Raw genomic sequence first — 23,232 nt, forward strand, 5'->3', positions numbered from 1 at the left:
GTGATCTCTGTTCCTTGCGTTACAGTTTCAGAAAAATGACAGTAGGTGGCACTGGAGAACAGTAACACGGGAGGTTGGATCTGTTACGAAATGGAACAGTCTCCTTACTGGCTCGATGTTTAGCCAGGTTTCTGTCCCTACAGACTGCTGAAACACTTTGCTGCATTCCCCTTAGAAACCTGCTATAGTCGAAGCCTCAAGGCTTCAAATGAAAGGGTGTGATTTGTGAAAGCTTCACACTGTGTGAAGCAAGACTGAGCAACAGCTTACTTAAGATGCTGTACATCTGGGGGTACGTAAGAGCAATTATTTTGCCAGCTCTTTACCTGCAGCTTTTTGTCAGACCTAGGTCATACACATGAGTTTATACATGGCTAAATCAACATATGATTCATCTTTAATTTTAGTGAGCTATAGGCTCCTGCCAGTTGGTGGAGCAGCAAGTGTATCTAACAGAAGAAAAGAAGGCATCCCAGGGAGTCTCCTTTTTTTTTTTTTTTTTTTTTTTTTTTTTGTCTCTGGAGATGATGTACCACAGGCCAGCAAAAGGGGGAGGGGGAGAGGGGGGGAGAGGGAGATAATTCTTCAGAGTGCTAGGAGGAAATCAGGGTAGAAAGTGACTCAGCAGTTTTCTGCCTACTATTTTGATGGGAAACAGAAAACAAATAATTGCGAAAATGTTCAGGGTTTCCCAAGGAAAATCTTCATAAATTTCTTGTGGAAATCACCATGGGGAGAGGAGGACATGTCCCAGTTCATATTACACAAATAGCCTTCTGTGTTTGTTTGGGAATATGAGCTCTCCCCATGCATATTTCTTCTGTTTTCTCTACCCTCCTCCTTTTACTACATCCAGTCACTGTGAGATGAAGCAACATCACACAGTCACACTGCCATAAACTCTGAAATAGCAGCTCCTAAAATTGGTGTGATCCTGTCTCTCAGGATCGCTTCAAAGTAATCACTGGTAACAACTACAGTGCAGTATAAATGCCACCAAATAGTTTGTGTAGCAAACTATTGTGACATTTTTTAAGGGTTGGAGAATATATGAGAAGAAAAACATTACCTTTCACCAACTGAAATAAGTTTTGTCCTTGGCTAACTGCTTTTAAATTGCAATGACATCACTGACAGCTTTTGTGGTACTTTGAAGGGCAGAGTTTTCCCAAGAACAATTTATCAAATTATTACTTCATTCAGTTTATCAGATACAAGATATCTATAATTAATTATTAACTTTCAGTGCTTTATCCTAATCTGTTCAGTCTTGCCATACAGCATTTTATAACTGAAATAGTCATGTTTACACTGACTACCTCACCATTTTTGAGGGTATTTTCCTGCTTGTAACAACCGTGGAGTAGATTAGGATTGGGATTTTTTGTGAGTTTTGAATAGCTACCTCAGCATGGCAATTTATACCTTTTTAAGGAAAGGTATGAAGCTTTGAGGCAGATCATCCCTGAGGGAACTCCTTCCATTTTGTGCCTGGAGCAGCCTCTGCTGCTTCTTTTAGTGGTAGAGGGTCCTGGGCTCCTTGAGGACTAGGAATATGTTCATAACCAGTGTTGTATTTTTACTTCAGGCCCTATTTAGAGGGACAAAGCCATCATCAGTCTGTGGCCAATATCCCACCTTAAGGATCTTCCCCTTTAGACTGTCCCAGCTCTCAGAGTGAGGAGCCAAATGTGGAGAACCTGTCTGCCAGACAGTATTTGTACCTTCCCTTTCTCCTGTGAGCAAAGCACTCATTCCAGAGCTCTCACCACCAGTGGCAAATAGAAGCTGCATGAAGATGAAGTAGAGTAAAATTTCTGAATCCTGTTGTAATGCAGAAGTCATTCTGAGGCAAATCTTTCCAAGCCTTTCACATGAAGTTGTCTTGTTATTTTAAGCACATTTGATACTTGTACTTTAAGCGTGAGATCATCTACCACCATGAGAAAGAGAGAGAGAGAGAGAGAGAGAGAGAGGGAGGAAGGGAGGAAGAGAGGGAGGGAGTAGGATTCTCAAATAATGAGAGACAACAGATAATATGATTCCTTTTTATTGTTACTGCTGTTTGAAATTTCCCTGAAGGAAGAGGTGGGAAAGAATCATACCTTTAGTAAACCAGTTAAACAGGAAGGGAAGCTTCTGACGACTAAGTTACACCCCCTTCGTGTTGAAAGCATATAGGTCATCTGAATGTGTCTGTGAACAGGAAGAAATAGGAGACTATATCCTTCTAACAAATTGTGTGTTTCAGGTAAGAGGTTGCAACATATATTCTTACTGCTTAGCACTAGCCCAGTATTGCACTTCTGGGATCCGATGAAAAGAGAAAATTGAGCCTACAGTGCACAAAGCTTTTATGCTAGTATGTACGTGCATGCTGAAGTAAGGGAAGTATTTATGTGTGCTTAGCCAGAAGCTACAATGTCGGGAGCATTGTGTAATGATGTCTGCTCCCTTGGTTTGTAATGACTACTTTACAGAATTTTGAGGAATTTTCCCTTAAAGCCCCAGATCCCAGAATTATACGATTATGTGAAAGCATGGGCTGTCATTTGAAGAGAAAATGAAGTCTTCATAATTGCATGGAAAAATAATGAAAATCTCCAAAATGTGAATTCAGAAACCCTAAAAAGTAAACTTTAAAACAACAACAAAACTCACAGTATAAATTTTGCTTCATTAGTGATTTCTGAAAATTCAGTGTTGTCAACACGCTTTGCATGATTTGGATACAGTAATAGTGGCTGGCAAAAAGCCAAACCGTTTCCTGAAGTTGGGTGTTGCTTTGAAAAGGATCAGTCTAATTTCAGAGCCTAATCTTACTAAACCAAAGAGCAGGTGAGACTTAAACCACTGGGAATTACAGCATGACATGCCAAGTTTCCAGTCTAAATGGTTAGCTTTAAATGTGTGTCCATATAAAGTAGACACGGTTCTACAAACAGTGCTGTATGTGTCTGCTCCCTGAGGTCCTCCCCTTGCAGTGGTCAGGGCTGGAAGAGGGAGCCTGGTGCATAGTGCAGACTCCTAATTTCTCACGGCCCCTCTGCCCACTGAGAAGAACAGGGCAGCAGACTATGCAGATGGCCCTTCTAGCACTATATCTAACTTGCCTGCATTTAAAGATGGCTAAGAAAGCAGTACTTCTCCTGAACAGTATGGAGAGTACAGGAAATAAGCAGTCATACGCAGGTAGATGGAGGTGTGATGTGTGTTTATTTAGCTGTCTCAGAAACAGCTAAATACTGGGATACTATACATAAAAGCTGTAGTGGTGTAAGAAACAGGGTTAGCTATTAGCTATTTATGTATTATTATAAATGGAACTTGTATGAAATGTCAAGAAAATATTTTTGAAACAGTTAAAAGGGAGTAAAAAGCATTGTATTGTCTGTGCCTCTACTACAGTGTTACAGGTAGCCAAACTTTATTAAGGAATGTAGGACTGGAGGGAGAGGTCATTGTTTTATTTTTTATTTTTCCTTAAACGCAATTTTCTAGGGAAAGAAAAAAAGAAAGAAAAAAAAAAAAAAGAAAAAAAAAAAAGAAAAAAAAAGGAATAAAAGAAGTTATCTGTGATTTCTGTGATTTCATGGATGCATCTTCTTTCTTGTCACCTTTCTTTTGTTCAACAGCTGTAGAAAGGGGAAGAAGAGAGGAAGCTGCAAAAGACAGCAATTGTTACTTCTGTGCTAATTAAAATATTTCTGGGAAAAAAAAAATGTCATCTGAATCTAAAAGTATAATTCATGATTCACTGTGACAGAAATGGCAGGGACTAGGCTCGTAATTGAAGTCCATGGTGTAGATCCCCATTCAGTGTGGTCATTTTGGTTTTCTGGCTTAGTGAAACTTCATAAATAAATATATATTTTTTGCCCCCAGCACAATTAGAGCAAAGTAAACCAAGCTACATAACATGGAATCACTAAGCTCAGTGCCTGAAAGAGTTGTTTCAACCTCTAACTTGGAGATTTCATTTCAGCCTATTTAACTTTTCATTTCTCTTTTTGTTCTTGACTGTAGGTGACAGGAACCTATGCCACCTAGAGTTTGACTTCAAATAAAACAAAAATAAATAAAGTTATGATGAATACCTTCTGCTGTAATACAGGTTTTCATTGCAAGGCAGCATTATCTAAGCTAATATAGTGTAAATCTTGGGGACATATTGGAAAAGTAATTTGTGGTGCTGAGCTTTAACAATATCTGAGTGCACTTTCCATCTTGGTAGTGTTTTTTTACTGCTAGGGAATATATTTTTTATTGAATTATTAAATCAGATGTTTCTATTTCTTTTGTGTGATAAAGTACCCAGCACAACTGTGTACTTTATGTGGTATTGCTATTCCATGCCATTTGTATTTTAGGCTACTTCTGTATCAGTAAATAAAACAGGCCGTATCCTTAAAGGCAAGTAGCACAGAATAATTTGGATTTTAGAAGTAAACTCTCTTCCTAAAAAAAAAAGGTCTCCAATACACGCTGCTAATCTGAAGCATAGGACTAGTTGGCACATCCCAAAATCAGATCAGGAAGTTTGCTGATAACAGTGTGAATGATGAACTATTGCAGAAAACTTATGTCTTGGCCTTTTAATTTAGTAACAAAAATACAACCTCGGGATTTTCAGACACATTTGTTTTGAAAAAAGAAAAAAAAAGATTTATTTATAAATATATATATTTCATTTATATATGCCATATACAAGCTTTTGGGGTGTAGCATTTGGAATATTAGTTGGAGATCCAAGTCTTCTATATTTTACCCTTGTTCTTTCACTTGCTAAACTTCTGTCACCTGATTACACCAGGATAAAAAGTGTTAGAATATGAATAAATTGTAGAGTCACAAAAAAAGAGAGAAGTATATGAACGAACTGCCATTAAAGTGGCCATTAATATGAATATTTCCTACCCTCTTGTTTTAGATTCCTGCCTATGGTGTGGTATACAAGTATAAAACAACAGACATTTTATTTAATATTTGTCAGAATTAGTATTTTAGATCAGTTGTTCCAGGCATCCTGTTGATATTATTTATGAGTCCAGGAAATAAAAAAATTAAATTAATTTTAAGGGCACCTGGAAATGAGGATCAAGAAAAAGAGTACTCATGCTCTGGATGAATAAAATCTTCACACTCTTTGGAGAAACCACTATATTTATTTATTTATTTATTTATCTATCTATTTATTTATATTTATATATATATATATGCAAGTATACAGCTTTTTTTTTATAACATCTTTTTGTTTGTTTGTTTAACTTTTATTCTATGCTTTATTTCAGTGGGGGTATGTAGCTTCAGTTATGAACAATACTCTTTTGACCCTGGAAATATTGTAAAAGTTCTTTGAGGAATAAGACTGAAGATAAAAATCAGCTATGGCATATTTTGGAAGGGTTCCTTTCTTATATGATGAATATCATGAAGGACACACTGGGGACCAAGCACCTTATCCAGTGTACCATTCTGATTCTAATGGAGACATCCACCTAGGATTTGATCAAATAGCTGATGAAGTCAGCAATGAATTTTTTTTTTATGGTTCATCACATTCACATCATCATGAAGAACATTTTTTCACATCAGACAACTTTGGTCTGAATGTGCCAGAGAAGCATTTCTGTGGTCAGCCTCCAGTTGCTTATGACGAAGTTCACCCTGCAAATCCAGTATCTCATTGGCAACAAGGCACAGTGTCACCAGCGATTGGTTTCAAGTCTTCTTTACTGTCTGATGACAGAAACTTCTCTCTGGTGGATTCCTACCCTTACAGTCAAGAGAGAGAAATCTTCAGAGGGAATCATGTAACTACAGTCCCAAATGCGTTTGATTCAAATGTGGAGATAGGCAACACATATTTTCAGATAGGTTTTGACGATGTAGATGCTCAACGTCCTGTTTTCTTAGACAACTACCCATTTGCACAAGTGAGAGAAGAAAGCAGAAATGGGGAGGGTTATTTAATCAACAGTTCCAATAGATACAGCATAGGACCTACTTGGCCCAGCAGCTCTGGACATGACAGAGAGGTATGTACATTTTCTGACATTAAGTGTTTAAAGTTCTTGATCTTTATTGCCTGTGTCCTTGAACTTTGCATATTCACTCATACTGATGCAGCATGTATTAGAAACACTTCATTTTAACACCTGGTGAAAAAGAAAACAATTTATGCTTTGAGGGAAGAAAAAGCGTTTAGTCCTGTAGAGAGCTTTTGTCATCTGTGTTACACTTCAGCTGGCCAAAGGTAAATGTGAGACTTCTTATTCAGTTCTAATGTGGTCTTCATTACTTCCTAAAATAGAGATGCAGGGAAATCTGAAGTATATTTTCTAATAATTGTGTAACTTTTGAATTCTTGGCAGTCAGAATTTCCCACAGTGTTTACAAGGAGGATGCACTCAAACAAACAGTACAGAAGAAGTGCCACCAAAACCTCATCCCTAGATATGGGGAAGGCGGACTTCAGGCTGCTCGGGGAACTAGTCAGCAAGGTCCCCTGGGAAGCTGCTCTTGAAGGCCTTGATGTCCACCAGTGCTGGTCACTCTTTAAGCGATGCCTCCTAGAAGCACAAGAACAGGCAGTTCCTAAATATCGCAAGTCAGGCAGGCGTGGCAGGAGGCCGGCGTGGCTGACCAGGAACATTCTGATGGAGATTAGGCGGAAACAGAGAGTGTTTCGCTACTGGAAGGAGGGCCAGGTGACATGGAAAGAATACAGGGATGCTGTTCGTGTTTGTAGGAAGAAAATTCGTGTGGCTAAAGCACACCTAGAGTTGAAGCTGGCTGTGTCTGTGAGAGAAAATAAAAAGGGTTTTTTTAGATATGTGAATGGAAAAAGGAGAACTAAAGAATACATAGGGCCGCTCCTTGATAGGGAAGGTCTCCTCACAGACAATGACATAGGCAAAGCAGAGACGCTTAACGCCTTCTTTGCCTCTGTCTTCAATGCCGATGATGGGCTTCGGGACTCAGGGTGCCCTGAGCTGGAGGACCGGGACGGTGGGGATGACAAACTCCCAACCGACCCTGAACGTGTGCGGGATTTGCTACTCCACCTGGATCCCTACAAGTCCATGGGTCCGGATGGGATTCATCCCCGGGTGCTGAAAGAGCTGGCGGACGTCATTGCGGAACCTCTCTCAATTATTTTTCAACGATCCTGGGAGTCTGGAGAGGTCCCGGTAGACTGGAAGCTGGCAAAGGTTGTGCCAATTTTCAAGAAGGGTCAGAAAGAAGACCCTAGCAATTACAGGCCTGTCAGTCTCACGTCAGTGCCTGGTAAAATCATGGAGAAGATGGTTCTCGAACTTATTGAGGCGCACCTGGGGGACAAAGCAGTCATTGGTCCCAGCCAGCATGGGTTTGTGAAGGGTAGGTCTTGCCTAACTAACCTGATTTCCTTTTATGATAAGATCACCCATATGGTGGACCAAGGGAAACCAGCTGATGTGATTTTTTTGGACTTCAGCAAGGCTTTTGACACGGTTTCCCATAGGATCCTACTGGACAAAATGTCCACCATACAGCTAAATAAAAACATCATATGATGGGTGAGCAATTGGCTAACGGGCAGGGCCCAAAGGGTTATGGTGAATGGGGCTGCGTCAGGCTGGCGGGCGGTCACCAGTGGGGTCCCTCAAGGCTCCATTTTAGGGCCGGTACTTTTCAATATTTTTATAAACAATCTGGATGTAGGAATAGAAGGTATTTTGAGCAAGTTTGCTGATGACACCAAACTTGGAGGAGTTGTGGACTCTGTTGAGGGTGGAAAGGCCTTGCAGAGGGATCTGGATAGGTTGGAGAGCTGGGCGATCACCAACCGCATGAAGTTCAATAAGAGCAAGTGCCGGGTCCTGCACCTGGGACGGGGAAACCCCGGCTGCACGTACAGACTGGGCGATGAGATGCTGGAGAGCAGCCTAGAAGAGAGGGATCTGGGGGTCGTGGTAGACAGCAAGTTGAATATGAGCCAGCAGTGTGCCCTGGCAGCCAGGAGGGCCAACCGTGTCCTGGGGTGCATCAAGCACGGCATCGCTAGTAGGTCAAGGGAGGTGATTGTCCCACTCTACTCTGCGCTGGTGAGGCCTCACCTCGAGTACTGTGTGCAGTTCTGGGCACCACAGTATAAAAAGGACATGAAACTGTTGGAGAGTGTCCAGAGGAGGGCTACGAAGATGGTGAAAGGCCTGGAGGGGAAGACGTACGAGGAACGGCTGAGGGCACTGGGCCTGTTCAGCCTGGAGAAGAGGAGGCTGAGGGGAGACCTCATCGCAGTCTACAACTTCCTCGTAAGGGGGTGTCGAGAGGCAGGAGACCTTTTCTCCATTAACACCAGCGACAGGACCCGTGGGAGCGGGGTTAAGCTGAGGCAGGGGAAGTTTAGGCTGGACATAAGGAGGGGGTTCTTCACAGAGAGAGTGGTTGCACACTGGAACAGGCTCCCCAGGGAAGTGGTCACTGCACCGAGCCTGACTGAATTTAAGAAGAGAATGGACTGTGCACTTAGTCACATGGTCTGAACTTTTGGGTAGACCTGTGCGGTGTCAAGAGTTGGACTTGATGATCCTTAAGGGTCCCTTCCAACTCAGGATATTCTATGATTCTATGATTCTATGATTATTCAAGAGATTTTTATGCAGCATGATAAACTCTGAGCATCTTCTTCCTTTGATTGTAATATCAGAGGAGAACCCAGCAGACCATAAAAAATAACTTCTGAAGGGAAGACACCTACTCTGTCTAGCTAATGAGAATTTTATACTGGTAGAATCTGTGTCCTACCTGTTTTATGTTTCACCCAATTTATACTGAGTCAACACATTTCTGCAATCTACCTATTAAAAACAGACTTCATTTCATTTTAAAGTAATACCTCTAGTTCCTCACCTGGTATAAAATGAAGTATCTCCACTAACTCTAATGGAAACTTGCCATTTTACACCAGAAGAGAATCTAGATTGTGGTCTAGAATTCATCAGCATTTCAAAATATAATCTGTAATCTGCTTTTGCACCCTTAGAATTATTTGGCTCATTGAGCCATAAAACTACCACAGAGGGGTGAGTGCAGAGGGATGAGTACAGTGGAAGCTGGTCCCTGTGGCACTCAGACTTTACTTGTCTTTCTGAAGCAAATTATTTTTTTTCCCTCCTTCTATCAGGTGTTCATAGCTCTATTCGTGGCTCTGCTGCTTTTAATAATGATGTCTTCTGGGACTCCCGTGACTCTCTGATGTTGTATCTCTCCTCATTTTCCTTCTTTCAAAATCCTGACATAGAGAAGGAAAAATAAAATGATAAATCCTCCCTTTCCTCTAGTCCTTGTTAGCATTCTGAATCATTATAGGAATCCTGAAATAGCCTACAGGATACATTAGCACCATGAATATTAAAAGACAGTTTAGGTTCACCTTATGCTTTTAATTCCCAGTGATCACAGTATCATAAAGCAAAGGGGAAGAGACATTAGATTGACTTGTTTCTCTTTCTGTGAATAGGGAGAACTACAGAAGTAAACATATGTCGTCCTAGAGAGATGGGGAGTGTGTGTGTGTATGTTGGGGGAGGGGAAAAGGGGGAGTATCTGAGGATAGGAACTCTTAACAGTAATTCTAGACACCACATTTTGGAGTTCAGTGATGAATACAGGAAGTAGGAGTAGAAGATTATGGGTGGAGAGACAAAGGTCTGTTTGCGTTTGTTTGTTTGTTTTTGTTTGTTTTTTTGCTTGTTTTCTATTTACAATAGGAAAACCAAAGCATTCTTGACATCATGATAAAAAGAACAACAAGACTTCTCAGGAGAAAAGTATAAAATAGTGGGATTCAAACAAGCAGGAAGAGATTAAATTGTGGTATGGGACGAAGAGGCGCTAGAGGAATCGGGCATATAAGAACAGGCACAATTACTTCTAAAGGAGTAGGAGAGAATTATAGGGGAGGGAAGAGGAGAGAGAGAAGTGAGTCAAGGGCGACCACAATTGAATGTGTGGGAGGATTTGATTAAGTCAGGGAAGTGTTTGAGCTGTTTAGCTAGAAGAGGAAGAAATGGGAAAGAGGAGAGAATTGATTTGTAGCAGAAAAATCAGTGTGGTCACAGGAATTCTTTCAGAGAGAAGCAACCATATCAGGACAGAAAGAGAGCCAAGGCAAGGGGCTGGCAACTGAACCTTGAGATGGTAAGAAAGAGAAAGTAGGTGCAAAAAGAAAAAAAAAATGAGAGAGGAAAGTGTAAAAAAGTCTGGGAAGAGGAAAACCGTTGCTACTGCTCTGGGAACTTCAGAGAGGATAAGAATGGGTGCAGAGGAACAGGGTAAATGCTGAGTAAGACTGTCAGAATGGTGGCAAAGTGGAGCACCACAATTTGTTCACAGAAAGTGAATGAGTACAGTTCGGATCTGTGAAGTCCAGGACATGTGAATGATGTATTTGAATAATACATGTAGGAATTGAGAACTAGGGCTGAGGATGGACCTGAAATGGAAAGGATGCTGAAACATGGAGTTTAGTATTGAGATAGGTTATAAGTACACAAGCTGAAATATTCATACTACTGAAATTTTACTACTAATCTGACCCTTAGCTCTTGGATGCAGTTGTATGGCCTTAGTTTTTTTTTGTTGTTGTTTGTTTGTTTGTTTTAATGCATGTTATTTGAAATATGTCCTATGTAATAAAGCCATCATTAATTTTCTGTGGCCCTGTCACCACTAAGATGTTCAAAAACAATGAAGAAATTGTTTTTATATATTCTCTGTGAGAAGATATTTTATTTTTTTCCATACTAGAAAGAAAGCAAAAAGGACAACATTGAAAGTATCCCGTAGATTTGGCCACTTAAGTTATTTAGTATCTAATGTTTAAAGGATAACTAGCAATGCTCATTTCATAGAAGTCCAGCCATCAGACCAAACTTCAGGATTTCAGTTTGGGGACTTCAGAAATGAGGAGTGCACGCACAGTTAGTGTTCGTGTTTAGGAAGGATGGTTCAGGTGACTTGACTAGCATGATGTTAGAAATCTATGGATGAGTGAAAAGTAAGATCCCAGTTCTCCAGGGATGCACTCTGTTACTTTATCCCTGTTATCATCAGTTCTCTTGATCTGCAATTACCTGTTCGTTCACTGTACACTTTCAGATCTCTGCATTGAGTGGAGACCAGAGTCCTATGGAAAAATAATATGATCATGTGTGATGGTTTTACTCAGGTGGGCAGACAAGCTCCACCACAACCACTCTCTCACTCCCACCCTCCTCAAAGAGGAAGGGGGAGAAAATATAACACAAAGAGCTCGAGGCTTGAGATGAGAATGATATATTTAAAGGGAAAGAGAATGGGGAGAAAAAGAAACAAAAAGAACAATAAGGCTGCACAGAAGCACAGAGAGAAAGAACGAAAGAAAAAAAAAGTTATTCTCTACTTCCCATCAACAAGAGATGTTTGGCCACATCCTGGGAAGCGGGGCCTCAAAATGTGTAGCAGTTGTTAGGAGGACAGCACCCTCCCCTACAAGAGCTCCTCTTTTTATTGCTGAGTGTGACATCAGGTGTTATGGAATATCCTTCTGGTTGGTTTAGGTCAGCTGCCCTAGTGATGTCCCTTCCCCATCACTTGCCCATCCCCAGCCTGCTGTCTCCTGGGGGCTTGGAAGGAGTCCTGATGCTGTGCCAGTACTATGCAGCAATACACACCACACTGGAGTGATATCAGTGCTTTCCTAGCTACGAGTGCAGAGCACAACACTGTGTGGGCTGCTGCAGGGAAAGGTGACTCCATCCCAGACAGACCCAACACATCATGTAATTAATATGATCCCTTTATATGCAATGGGAAGAAATTAAATTTTCTGGACACTGAAAACAGAAATGACAAAAATAAATTTCTTTTACCTCTCACCCACGATTTGTCAGTGGTAACTTGTACAAGTTTCACACTGATGGCTAGCTAAACTCTACTACAACTGCTCTCTCAGTCTCCCTCCTTGAAGGAAGAGGGGGAGAAACTACAATGAAAAAGGGCTCAAGGGTTGAAATAAAGACAGGGAAGATTGCTCACCAATTACTGTCACAGGCAAAACAAGCTCCTTTCTCCCAGGTGCTACTATGCAGGTTTTTTGTTTGTTTGTTTGTTTGGTGGTGGTGGTGGTGGTGGTGGTGTTGCTGTTTGTTTGTTTTTCCCTTTCTTAAATCTGCTCTCCCAGAGGCCCAACCAGCATCTCTCCTGACTCTGGCCGGCAGCGGGTCCTTTTGGAGCTGGCTGAAGCTGCTGGGCTCTGCTCACAGAGGCTACCCCTGCAGCCCCCCTGCTACCAAAACCTTGCCACATAAACCCAATACAGAACTATGTGTCTGTATATACCTTTGCCCCCAGAACTGATTTGAGTTAGTTAGCAATGGTATATCATTCCCTCTGTGTAGACTACTGCTAGTCAACACAGGATATGCTTGCCTTTAGGATTCACTCAGAAATGTTGCCAGCAAAGGTACAGAGAGGAAGAGAGCTTCTGTTTTCACTTCTGTCTCCTGCAGGAGAGCGTCAGGATGGTTAATGTGGTTAACAGGACTCATTGTATCTAATATTTTCAAGACTGACAGCACCTATTAAGGGTTTGTAACTTCTGAGCATTCAGTTCTGTAGCTGTGGTCTCCTCACTAGTCAGCTCCCCATAGGTCTTTCCTATTTTATACTCAGCCCATTTTTAACTGTAATTAAAATTTTCCCAGCCTGCACTTTTTCCGGCATATTGTACTTCCTTCTCCAGAAGAAGAAAAAAAAAAAGGGGGGGGGGGGGGGGGGAAGGGTGTAATTGTAAGGTTTTATAAATTAATAATAACTATATAATTTTGTATAATTCACTGATGTTATTAAAATGAGAAAATACATCTTTCACTATATCTGTTTCTACTTCTGTGCCATGGCATTAGTTGCTTCTCTTTCTGAAGGGGTTTAAAGGTTGATGTCTTTGCTGAGCCTTGAGTCCATATGTCTGTATGTACAACAGTAGGAGGGGCATGCAGATGTAGCACTCTCCTGGGGGTTATGTTCTAATGGAAGGGTAGTACAGCAAGCACACAAGGGGATACTTCCACCCAAAAAAAAAAGCAGCTCAGACCAACTTCAGGGAAAGCATCAGGGGATTTTTCATCTTCAGAAAGAATACACTAGCTTCCTGTCTTTCTTGGGGACTTACCTGAAACGTTTATAGAGCTTGATGAAATCCTGAGCTTCCATTAGGGACAGAAAGACAGAAAAAGAATTAAAATTCACATCAGCATAAGCTTTATTTTAAGTCTTGGAAATCTTTATTTTCTTCAAGGAAGAAAAAAAAATCATTAAAACCTGGGCAGCTGATGCTTTGTGACTTTCTGTTTTATCTCTGAAAATATTAAAAGTGCAGTCAAATGGTGTTATTTGTGTTTATTTGGCACTCCACTAAATCAGGCGAGGGATGATAAGATACAAAACTTCATTCTCATGGAACCAAATGCAAGTTTAGTCTTACGTTCCTTATGTGTATGTTGTCTAAATAATTGTCTTTTGGTCTCCTTTTGGTATTTTTAGGTTACAGGTTGGTCTATCCAGCTGGTTGAAGCAAATCAAGGGAGTAATGAAAACACGGTTGCTTTTTGCAATGCAGTGGAGGAGTAAGTATAGAAAAAAAAATTATTCAGCCAACTGTGACATTTCACTTATTTATATTAATTGGATTGGTTAGCCCTTCATTCCTGAACAGTGTCTTAATTCTGGTATCAGCTTAAATGCAGGAACACTGCTAATTTTGGTTTAAAGATTAAAATCCACAAAATATTAATTCCAATAATATTTTCTGCCTTTTCTGCCACCTTTATCAATGATAAGTACATCTTTAGTGTTAATGTGTGTGAAAATTAAGATCTATTTTGTCATTTACTTGGACAATATCAATCCTTACATAGCTCAGAGCAGGAAAAAAGAACTGGGAGAACTGATTAACTGAGAACAGAATTTTACTATATAATATCTTGATGAGGTATTGGATTTATCAAGCAAAAAAAAAATCCTTTAATTATTGTTTACAGTTTCAAGTTAATAGTGTGGCTTAATGGGATAGAACTTGTGCATGTGTGGGTTTTTTTGTTTGTTTGTTTTCTTGCTTTGTTTTCTTTTGTTTTTTACTTTCTTAATTTTGTCAGAAAAATTGTATCGAAATCTAACACCACTAAAAAATACATATTTATAGACTGTGTAGCTTCATTCCCCTTTGTAGACATTCACTGATCATGCTATCAAGTAGTTAGCACAAATGCATGTGTATGTGCTACACATATACATGTATTGTAGGGGGTGGGGGAGGGTTGTTGTTGTGTTTTTTTGTGTGTGTGTGTTGTTATTTTTTTATCCCCAGAAAAGTAGCTGGAAAATTGTGGGATTTTTGTTCTTTTTTTTTTTAAATAGACTTTAATGAATTGACAGCATTTAAGGTCATCCAAGCCTGCTGCTCTTAAAAGAAAGAAAAAAATACAGTTTGATATTGTTCTGGAATTAATAGCAAATATATTTTAGATTCATAGAGTAAATGGTCAGCTTCAAAACATACTTAATCAAATATATCTCAGTTTTCTTTTTTTTCTCCCCACGTTCCTCAGTCTAAACCCCTCCCCTTTTTTTCACTAACACCAGACGCATGTTCCACATGATGGGCTTTCCTCAAAAGCATTAGATTTTTGTCCAAACACTCTGCACTTGACTTTACACTCTAACACTCTAATTATAGGAAAAGCTTTTTTTTTTTTTTAATAAATAATTTTATTTACAGGGTTAAAAAACATTTAGTATTAAGTATTAAGACATTCCTGTCTTAGTATTAAGACATTTCTGTTTTGAAATATCTTTTTTAGCATGCATCACTGGCAAATACTCTTTTAAAAGGAAAATAGAAACAGCCTTTGCTTTCCTTCTATCTAATGAGAAAAGTATTCTCAGGATAAAATGTAACAGAAAAAAAAAATAATCATAAGTTTACTAATAACTAGCCTCTTAGTCTTGCCAAATGAGCATCCTTTCAGTCCTCAAACAATCTCAATAACTGTCAGTTTTATACATCAGAAGTAAGATGTATGATTCAGACTCTGTCCTGCAAACTTGCAGCTCCAACATGTAGCTCAAATAGAAACCCAACCTGTTTTTCTTTAGGTAATGTTTGTACAGGTAGCAGTCTCTAATTGCAACATGTCAATGTATACGTACCTAACTTTAAAAGTGTTTTCAAAATCCTTTATCATGTTCCTTTACAATTGTGGACATAACTACAGTGAACGCTCACCCATAGGTGGCTTCAGAATACATCTTAAAGCCAGTTTGATATCAGAAGAGGCCAGGCTGACAATCTCAGGGTTCAATGCTACAAAATGCAAAGATCCTCCAGCTCCTACTGATTTCAAATATATGTTCTGCGAAACAGAGAAATACATAGCACTGTGAAGTAGCAAATCCCTATAAATGTTAGTACTTTCAGCATATGTTGAATTGTTTCAGCGCAGAACGTGGCATGAGATTTTCTTCATGTAATATTTCTACAACTATGCCTTGGAAGACCAAAACTTTCCAAATTCTGGAATGACCATATTTTGCCTAACAGCTCAGACCAGAAGCCCTTTAATCACTTGAAAACAATAGGTGGCCATAAATAAACATCTCTGGAACCAAATGCATTTTTATCTAAAAGGCATAAAAAGCAAATTTATGTCTCCATATTATCTTAAAATATAGACAAGGTGAAGTTAGGGAAGAAGATGAGGTTTACTCAGTTTTGAAATGTCTGCCGGTAAGTTGAGGATGTGATGTGTGCCCTGCATGTCTACATAACCCATTAGTTTGCTGCTGGAAAACAGGTAGCGAAGTTTTCTGTCTTAAGCCATCTTTGGCCCTCTTATGGAAATAAGTTACAAGAGGAAATTTGGTGCTTGGAGAAAGCTTTATGCGTACCTTGCTCAAAAAAGAAATAGACTGACATCAACTACACAGGTCACCAAAGCAGCCTCTGTAGTATAATGATTTTTTACTATGAGTATAAATCTATCTTATGTACTGGAGGTATTGTCAAGCCTCATTTCCTCTCAGCCCACTGAAACATCATGCCCCCTGGCTTTTCATTATAAGAAATGGGCCGCTTCATTGGATTATTAATTTTGGGAGCATAGGCTTTTTCTTTTCTTCCTCCCACCCCAATTTTTTCTTCTTCTCATGCTATAGAAATATACGGCATAAAAGAAGAGTTTGTGCTGTTGAGACTTGAGTAGCCACCCTGAGGCAGGAGGGCATAGTAATGAAGAACTTTATGTGAGAGAACCATAGCTCAAAATATACTGTAGTCAGAGACTGTGTAAGGCACTGCCAACTCATATACTACAAAATGCTGCTTGAACTAACAAACAACAAAGAATGCAGGATGCTTAGTACAGGATGTTTGAGTTTTGCTGCCAAAATATTCAGTCCAATTAGTGAAATGTAAAGCTTCAGCTGGTACAATATGTACCCTTACCTGCAGCTGCAAAGTGTATTTGCTTTAAGAGCAAGTTTAATCTCAGCTGACAGCCATAATACCTGTGACTAGTGTTCATTAGAAAACGGCACCTCAGGAGAAATTAGTTTCTGCAAGTCTTTAGTAATTGGAAGGAGGAGGGGCAATTTATTTTATAGGTAATGGTATATAAGATCAGAGGGACAGAGTGACTGTAACAGTTATTGCTCTCTAAAGACATTTACATAAATGTCCTGGGTTTTAGTAATGAAGATTTCAGATTGGATCCTAGAGCAGAGTGAAAACAGGGACTTAAGATTTTGCATAGAAAGCACCCTCCTGTATTCATTTTGACCAGCTGTCCTGGTCACAGCTGTTTGCGCACGTGCTCTCAGTAAGCTTTATGTTAAAACTTTAAATATCAAAGCATATATTTGAGAACACTCATTTCTGCTGTACTCAAATTATTTTCTTCACAGTACACTGAAGTTTGTGTTTAAATTCCTAATAGCTTCATTGAGGTTATACTTAGCAGTGATTTTGTGAAATTTATGAAGATTTTACTGATTTTTTTTTAATTACGTGTACATATAAGATGTAGTTATATGTATGTTAAGTGGTATGTAGTTGTCTGATTAATGTATGAAAACATTTTACCTTCTACACCAGATTTTATTCCTAATACTTCTCTAAATAATATTATCAGTATCTTGTAGATTTTTTGTTTTTCTTTCTCATAATGCATACCTATTTAGGCATAATTTCATCGTGCTCTTTCAGAATCAGAAATGCCTATCCTGCTTATGACTTGAAGACAAACACTGGGAAAATCTGGAGTGTTACAACAAAGTTCCCAGACCATATTCTTGGTGAATCAAGATTTAGAATCAGCATTTGGACAGATTCTTCACCATATCCTCTGCTTCTTACAAAACATGGTAAGTGATTGAGGTATCCACATCCTTCTATGATTCCATTCTGTTGAGATCATAACAAAATGCATTTGTTATCTGGAAAAATACTTGGAGGGTAAACCTTATATGAATCTTGAGCTCATTCATTCAACATATTTGCTGTAAAATTAAAATCACACTACATAACCAACTTTGCTAACACGTAGATTTCTACTTTTTAAATCACAATCAGGACCAATTCTGGCAGTTTCAGAAGTGGGCAATATTCAGACTTCAATTCTTAAGGAATTTAAGCTTGTGCGTAATTTAAAAGGTAGGGGGTATCCACCACTTAGTCATGGAACTTTTCATATCCTTCACTCTGTTGCTAAATCCAAGACATAAGAGTGTGGTCATTAAGACTCTGCAACCAAGGTTATGACCAAGTCAGGGGAAGTACATTTTCATAAAATGAAACTAGAGGAATTCAAGATAGAGATAAGGACAAATTAGAGTAATTGAGAATTGGAACAGCTTGCCCACAGAAGCCATGAAGTCTGAATCCTTAGAGGTTCTCAAGATCTGACAGGAGATATCCCAGAGCAAGATGGTCTGAATTCAGTGTTGACCTTCCTTCAGGCAGGAGGCTAGACTAGACTGGACTTCCTGATATCCCTCTCAACCTGATCACTAGTGTTAGTGGAAAGCTGTCACTACCCCAGTATATCCTGTATCCATGGTGAATGGCAGGACTTTTGATTACAGATCTGGTAATTTTTATGTCTTAATCCACATACGTAGAGATGAAATAAATGAAAAAATAATCCCCTCCCTGTGCTGTTTCATTAAACGATAGTCTTTTGTGTATGAATCTTTTCTTCAGTTGTCAAAGAATTACTTGACTCTAACAAGGTGAGTGTTAGTTTGTTTGACAGGTTGAAAGCTGAAAATCCAAAGCTCTACAGAATGTCAGTCAGCATATATTAAAACATATATATTTATAAATACTTTAGAAAAGGTTTCCACATTTATTCATACAAGTTTGGTTACTTGTATTCAGAGCACCTACACAGTTACTAGAAAACCTGGAAAAGTATTAACTTGAATTGTCTTGAATCACTATTTTTTGGATACCATGAAATGAAGGGCCAAAGGTCCTGGGACACGTGGAACAGAAAATATTTCCAGCATTTCTGTCAGATAGTCAAAAGATCGATACTGAAATCCCCTGTAATGCAGAAGTTTTAACAACTGGCAAATGTTTATCATGTAGCATCATTTACCTTACAGATTGCTCAGATTGTCAGTCTGTGCAACTTTATTTACAGAAATACTTCAGAAGTCACAGCTAAAACTGATGGAAATGTAAGAAAATAGTCCCTAACATGAACTTGCTTACAGGCTTAATAAACAACAGGATACATTCATAGCAGGGGGGAGTTCAGTGTTTTGTCCCATCTAACATAATGGGCATAAAGAATTGTTAAATTATGAAAAAAACATTTGGCAAAGCAAGGGAAGGAAAACAAATCTATGGAGTGCTTATGAATGATACTAGCAAGTTTCCTTTTTTTTTTTTTTTTTTTTTTCCAATGTGTGACTTGACCAATGTGCATCTTATGATCTTAATGCAAAATTCTGTACCATTCTCCTTTCTCTGGTGCATGTAAATTTAGCAAACAAGTACTGCAGTTTACATGTCAAACCATCTATTAGGAGTTACTTAAGACAGTGAGTTGTCAAAGGGCTGGACCCACGATATCAGTATAGCTGGTAAAAACTGTGTAATCAAAATGGTTTTCTAAAGAAAAGTGTCTTTGTGAAGAAAATGAAAATTTTCAGAAATAACTTTTGAATCTGTTGACACTTCTGCTTTTTCCCTAGAGAAAAACAAAGCAAAGTTATATATAGTAACCAACTCTGTCTCCCTTAAAATGTCAGCTGTTCTCTGAAGATTTTTCAGTATCACAGTCCCTTAAACTTCCCTTCAAAAATAGTTTTGCATTTTTTGGTTTGTTTTAAAACAAACCAAGTGGTGTAACAGCTCTGGACCAGATTTGCCAGCATTAATTGGCTGCTTCTAGGTTACTCTGGTAATAAAAATAAATAAATAATAATATATATAAAAATAAAACCAATTAAAATGGTTGGTTAGGCTCAGTTTCAAACTCATGCCTGAATCTGGAGCAGTGTAATTTAGTCAACATTCAAATGTGGATTACATGTTTAATTTTTGTAGAAATTTATTTAACTGTGGGTAGTTTCCATTTTTATGTCCAAAAGTTTATTTTTATGTCAAAAAGTTTACTTAAACCTTCTATTAATAGCTCTTGCAGCCATTAATTTTGAATCAATAAAGAAACAACACAAATGAAATACTGAAAGAAAAATCTACTTATATGCTTTTGTAGTATGATTTGCTGATAGTGAGATTGCCTACGAATTTTGGAGGAAGTTCAGACTTTATCTTGCACTGTGAAAACATTTTGGTACACTATAAGAAAACTTTTCACTGAAAAGTCAGATACTGTTTCTGCTGAAGAGTTATCTCAGGTTTGAAGCACCAGTGGTGGTGGAGTATGCATGGCATACCTATAAAGACTGGATTTATCAGACACATTTGCAATTTGACTGCCAGATTATGCAGCTATTCTTTTCTAGTTTTTGATCAGTTCTTCTGAAATGGGAAGAGAGGAAGTATATTGGAAGGGTTAGAAAATGGCTTTAAAAGCTGAAATATTTGTGGAAAAAATTGTCAAAATGATGGAGTACTTCTGAAGAGCAGACTGTATAAAGCATATAGCTTGTACATTAATTTACCTCTTCGTTATGGCTAAGAAAATACAGATACAATGAGAAGTAAAATTCTGGAGCCTACTTGTGTCTTGTGCAGCAAAAGGTCAACTTTTGCATTAGACCATGTTCACGTATGGGCAATGTACCAAAACACTGATCAGGAAAATGACTCAGTATTTATAGATTTGAAAAGATTAACCATTGGTCTCTTCCTTCCTACCTGGAAAAATTGCTCAGCTCTCCATTCCAGCTACCTAAAAAAACAGCCAGTTTCCTATAAATGAACATATATTCTATGACTAGTAGAGTATTTAAAGCAAAATTAAGTAAAATCAGATGTGGCTTGTTCTAATTCCTCTTGATGGAGCTAGTCTGCAGCAGTAGTGAACAAAGAAATTCTCATATTTTTCTCAAGAATATAACCTGGAATTCTGGAAGCTACTATTTTTCTTTCTATCTTTATTTACAGCTGGCTGTATTACTCACAACTTAATTGCGGAGATCCTCTGTTGCACAAATCAATACCCAGTCCAAGAAGAATGTCTTCTAAGTGTTTGTGGGTCTGATGAATTCTTACAAAAGTAAGTATCTCATTAATAGGTGGTATTGATTATGTATTCCATAATATAAGCTGTGCAAGTTACAACCTCTGCTTATGTGCAATGTAACCAGAACCATGGTGAAAGTAAGAGCATTATGTTCCAAACACCGAGTATATTGTTCCTTTAACTCCTGGATCACATGGCACTTGCATTATGTTCTACAGAGATTATTGTGTAGTCCAGAGCAAGGATGCAAATCTTGGCTTCTTTACATGAGCTTCATCAAGCCTCGAATATTTTGTTCCATTCCTTTGTCCTCTGGTCTTTCTCATCTGTTTTAAAAGGATGCTGCTAAATTCCAGTGTCTCACAGGAGAGTATTCATGTCTTCAAAGGGAAAAAACAGCAAAGAGATGAGAAACAGTATGAAACACAGCTGCTTAGCAGGTAATTTTTCTTTATACCCAGTTGCAGCAGTAGTGAAGGAAATGAAGCTAAAACTTTTGTACTGACTGCAAGTTGAAGGAAAATCATATTATACATACAAACAGGTCTTTCTGAATGTATATAGTCTACAAGTTAGGAAGTAAATGCTTTGATTAATATTCATTCAAGTAAACAACTCTGGTGGTTGAAAACACTACTGGACTCAGCTAGTTTTTTCTCACCCACTGGCATCTTAAATTCAGATGTCAGCCTGGAGAAGAGGAGGCTCAGGGGTGACCTTATTGCTCTCTACAGGTACCTTAAAGGAGGCTGTAGCGAGGTGGGGGTTGGTCTGTTCTCCCATGTGCCTGGTGACAGGACGAGTGGGAATGGGCTAAAGTTGCGCCAGGGGAGTTTTAGGTTGGATGTTAGGAAGAACTTCTTTACTGAAAGGGTTGTTAGGCATTGGAACAGGCTGCCCAGGGAAGTGGTGGAGTCACCATCCCTGGAGGTCTTTAAAAGACATTTAGATGTAGAGCTTAGTGATATGGTTTAGTGGAGGACTTGTTAGTGTTAGGTCAGAGGTTGGACTCGATGATCTTGAGGTGTCTTCCAACCTAGAAATTCTGTGATTCTGTGAAAAGTGAGCAGGTTTTTTTTTGAAGCGCAAGCTCTTGATGTCAGCTTCTGCTAAAGGAACGGTGACTTTAGCAGAGGGGGAGAAGCTGGCAATTCTCTGTGGTAACATGTTAAGCTGGTATTGCAGGAGTCACAGCTCATATGTTAGAGACATAACATTGTGTTAAAATACTGTATGTCTGTAATTGAAACGGAAACTTTTAGAAGCAATCTCATTTTCAGTATAGTGTAAAGATTACCTGAACTAGCCTAAAGCAAGCCAGCTTCAGTAATGAAAGTAATGTAGTTGTCAGAGCAAGTTGTGTCACACTGTGCAAATTAGCTTTGTCGTTGAATAGCTTGAATACTTCTGCCCTTATACAGGTACAGAGGTCAAGATGTTTATGGTCAATTATAATTTGCAACTAAAGGTGGAGACTTTAACATTTCTGAGTCCACTCCTTAAGCTCTCAGATATACAGTATACAGAGAGCTGTCTGAAGCACTGCACCACTGGAACCACTGAGCAGAGAGGCTGTACATAGATCTGTACATAGATCTGATCATGTAAGAAGGCTAGTGCCAAGGCTGCTGTTTTTTCCTGTTTTTTGTTTTTGTTTTTGTTTTTTTTTTTCCAAGTCTCTTCTGATTTCATACTAATTTCCAAAGAAAATGGAAATAATGAGTCTTTGTGTTGAGGGTGAGCTCAGTGCATTTCAGTACAGTGTACAGTATGTTCTAAATAGGGTTATTTTCACTGTTGAGCAGAACTCATCAATAGTGGATTACTTAAATTCCTGCATTTGCAGAATCTCTGCATGTCTCATTAGCAATGAAACAAGGTCAATAATGTCCTCAGCTTCTTTGCTTTGCTCCTTCACTGCTGTGCAGAAAGGATTGAGTTGCACTTCTGGCCTCAGCAGTTTGTAATTCTACTCTGTGCTGTATTTTCAGCTCCCTTTCTCCTGCTTCCTCATCAGAGTTCTGTGTCTGAAATTTGAAACCCCAGACCAAACTCATCCCTTGGGTAGCTTAACACAGCCTGCGGAGTTGCCTCAGGGTGAATTTTTTCTTATGTTTGGGCTATCTTAGTGCAAATTGCTTTCCTCACTATGTTGCTAACAGAGAAAATTGATATAGTTTTGTAGAGTTCTTCCCTAGCAGAGTACTTGGAAATCAGTCAGAGATGAATTCCAGTAGAAGTTCCCCAAGTTATGAGACAGCAAAGGGAACTAATACTGTGCTGCTCCTGCTTTATCGTAATCCAGAAAAAAAAAAAAAAGTGAAACCAAAACAGTGACATGGTGAATTGTTCTCAGAATAGTGGTTTAGTGAACCACACAAGTGAAGATCTGTCAAAAACTTTCATTTACTATTATAATTGACTGTATTAATGATCACCTATGATCACCTTAATGTGCCTTCTGCAAAAGCACCTGAAAGGCCTG

General features: G+C 38.8%; 1 protein-coding gene across 3 annotated transcripts in view; it reads left to right on the top strand.

The window, feature by feature from the left end:
- The first annotated feature begins 2,042 nt into the window (after nt 1-2,042).
- PIK3C2G (phosphatidylinositol-4-phosphate 3-kinase catalytic subunit type 2 gamma) overlaps nt 2,043-23,232 on the top strand; it is a 212,515-nt gene continuing 191,325 nt past the window's right edge. For 2 of the 3 annotated variants that reach the window (XM_038172918.2, XM_038172919.2), the window contains exons 1-5: nt 2,044-2,251; nt 5,292-6,038; nt 13,573-13,655; nt 17,291-17,448; nt 20,669-20,780. In XM_038172918.2, coding sequence (XP_038028846.1) covers nt 5,388-6,038; nt 13,573-13,655; nt 17,291-17,448; nt 20,669-20,780 — 1,004 coding nt within the window. In that variant the 5' untranslated portion in view covers nt 2,044-2,251; nt 5,292-5,387. Of the gene's footprint in view, nt 2,252-5,291; nt 6,039-13,572; nt 13,656-17,290; nt 17,449-20,668; nt 20,781-23,232 lie in introns of all 3 variants that reach the window. The other variant, XM_038172920.2, reaches the window with a different exon arrangement.

The sequence above is a fragment of the Anas platyrhynchos genome, chromosome 1 (assembly GCF_047663525.1).
Source record: "Anas platyrhynchos isolate ZD024472 breed Pekin duck chromosome 1, IASCAAS_PekinDuck_T2T, whole genome shotgun sequence".
Taxonomy (NCBI): Eukaryota; Metazoa; Chordata; class Aves; order Anseriformes; family Anatidae; genus Anas; species Anas platyrhynchos.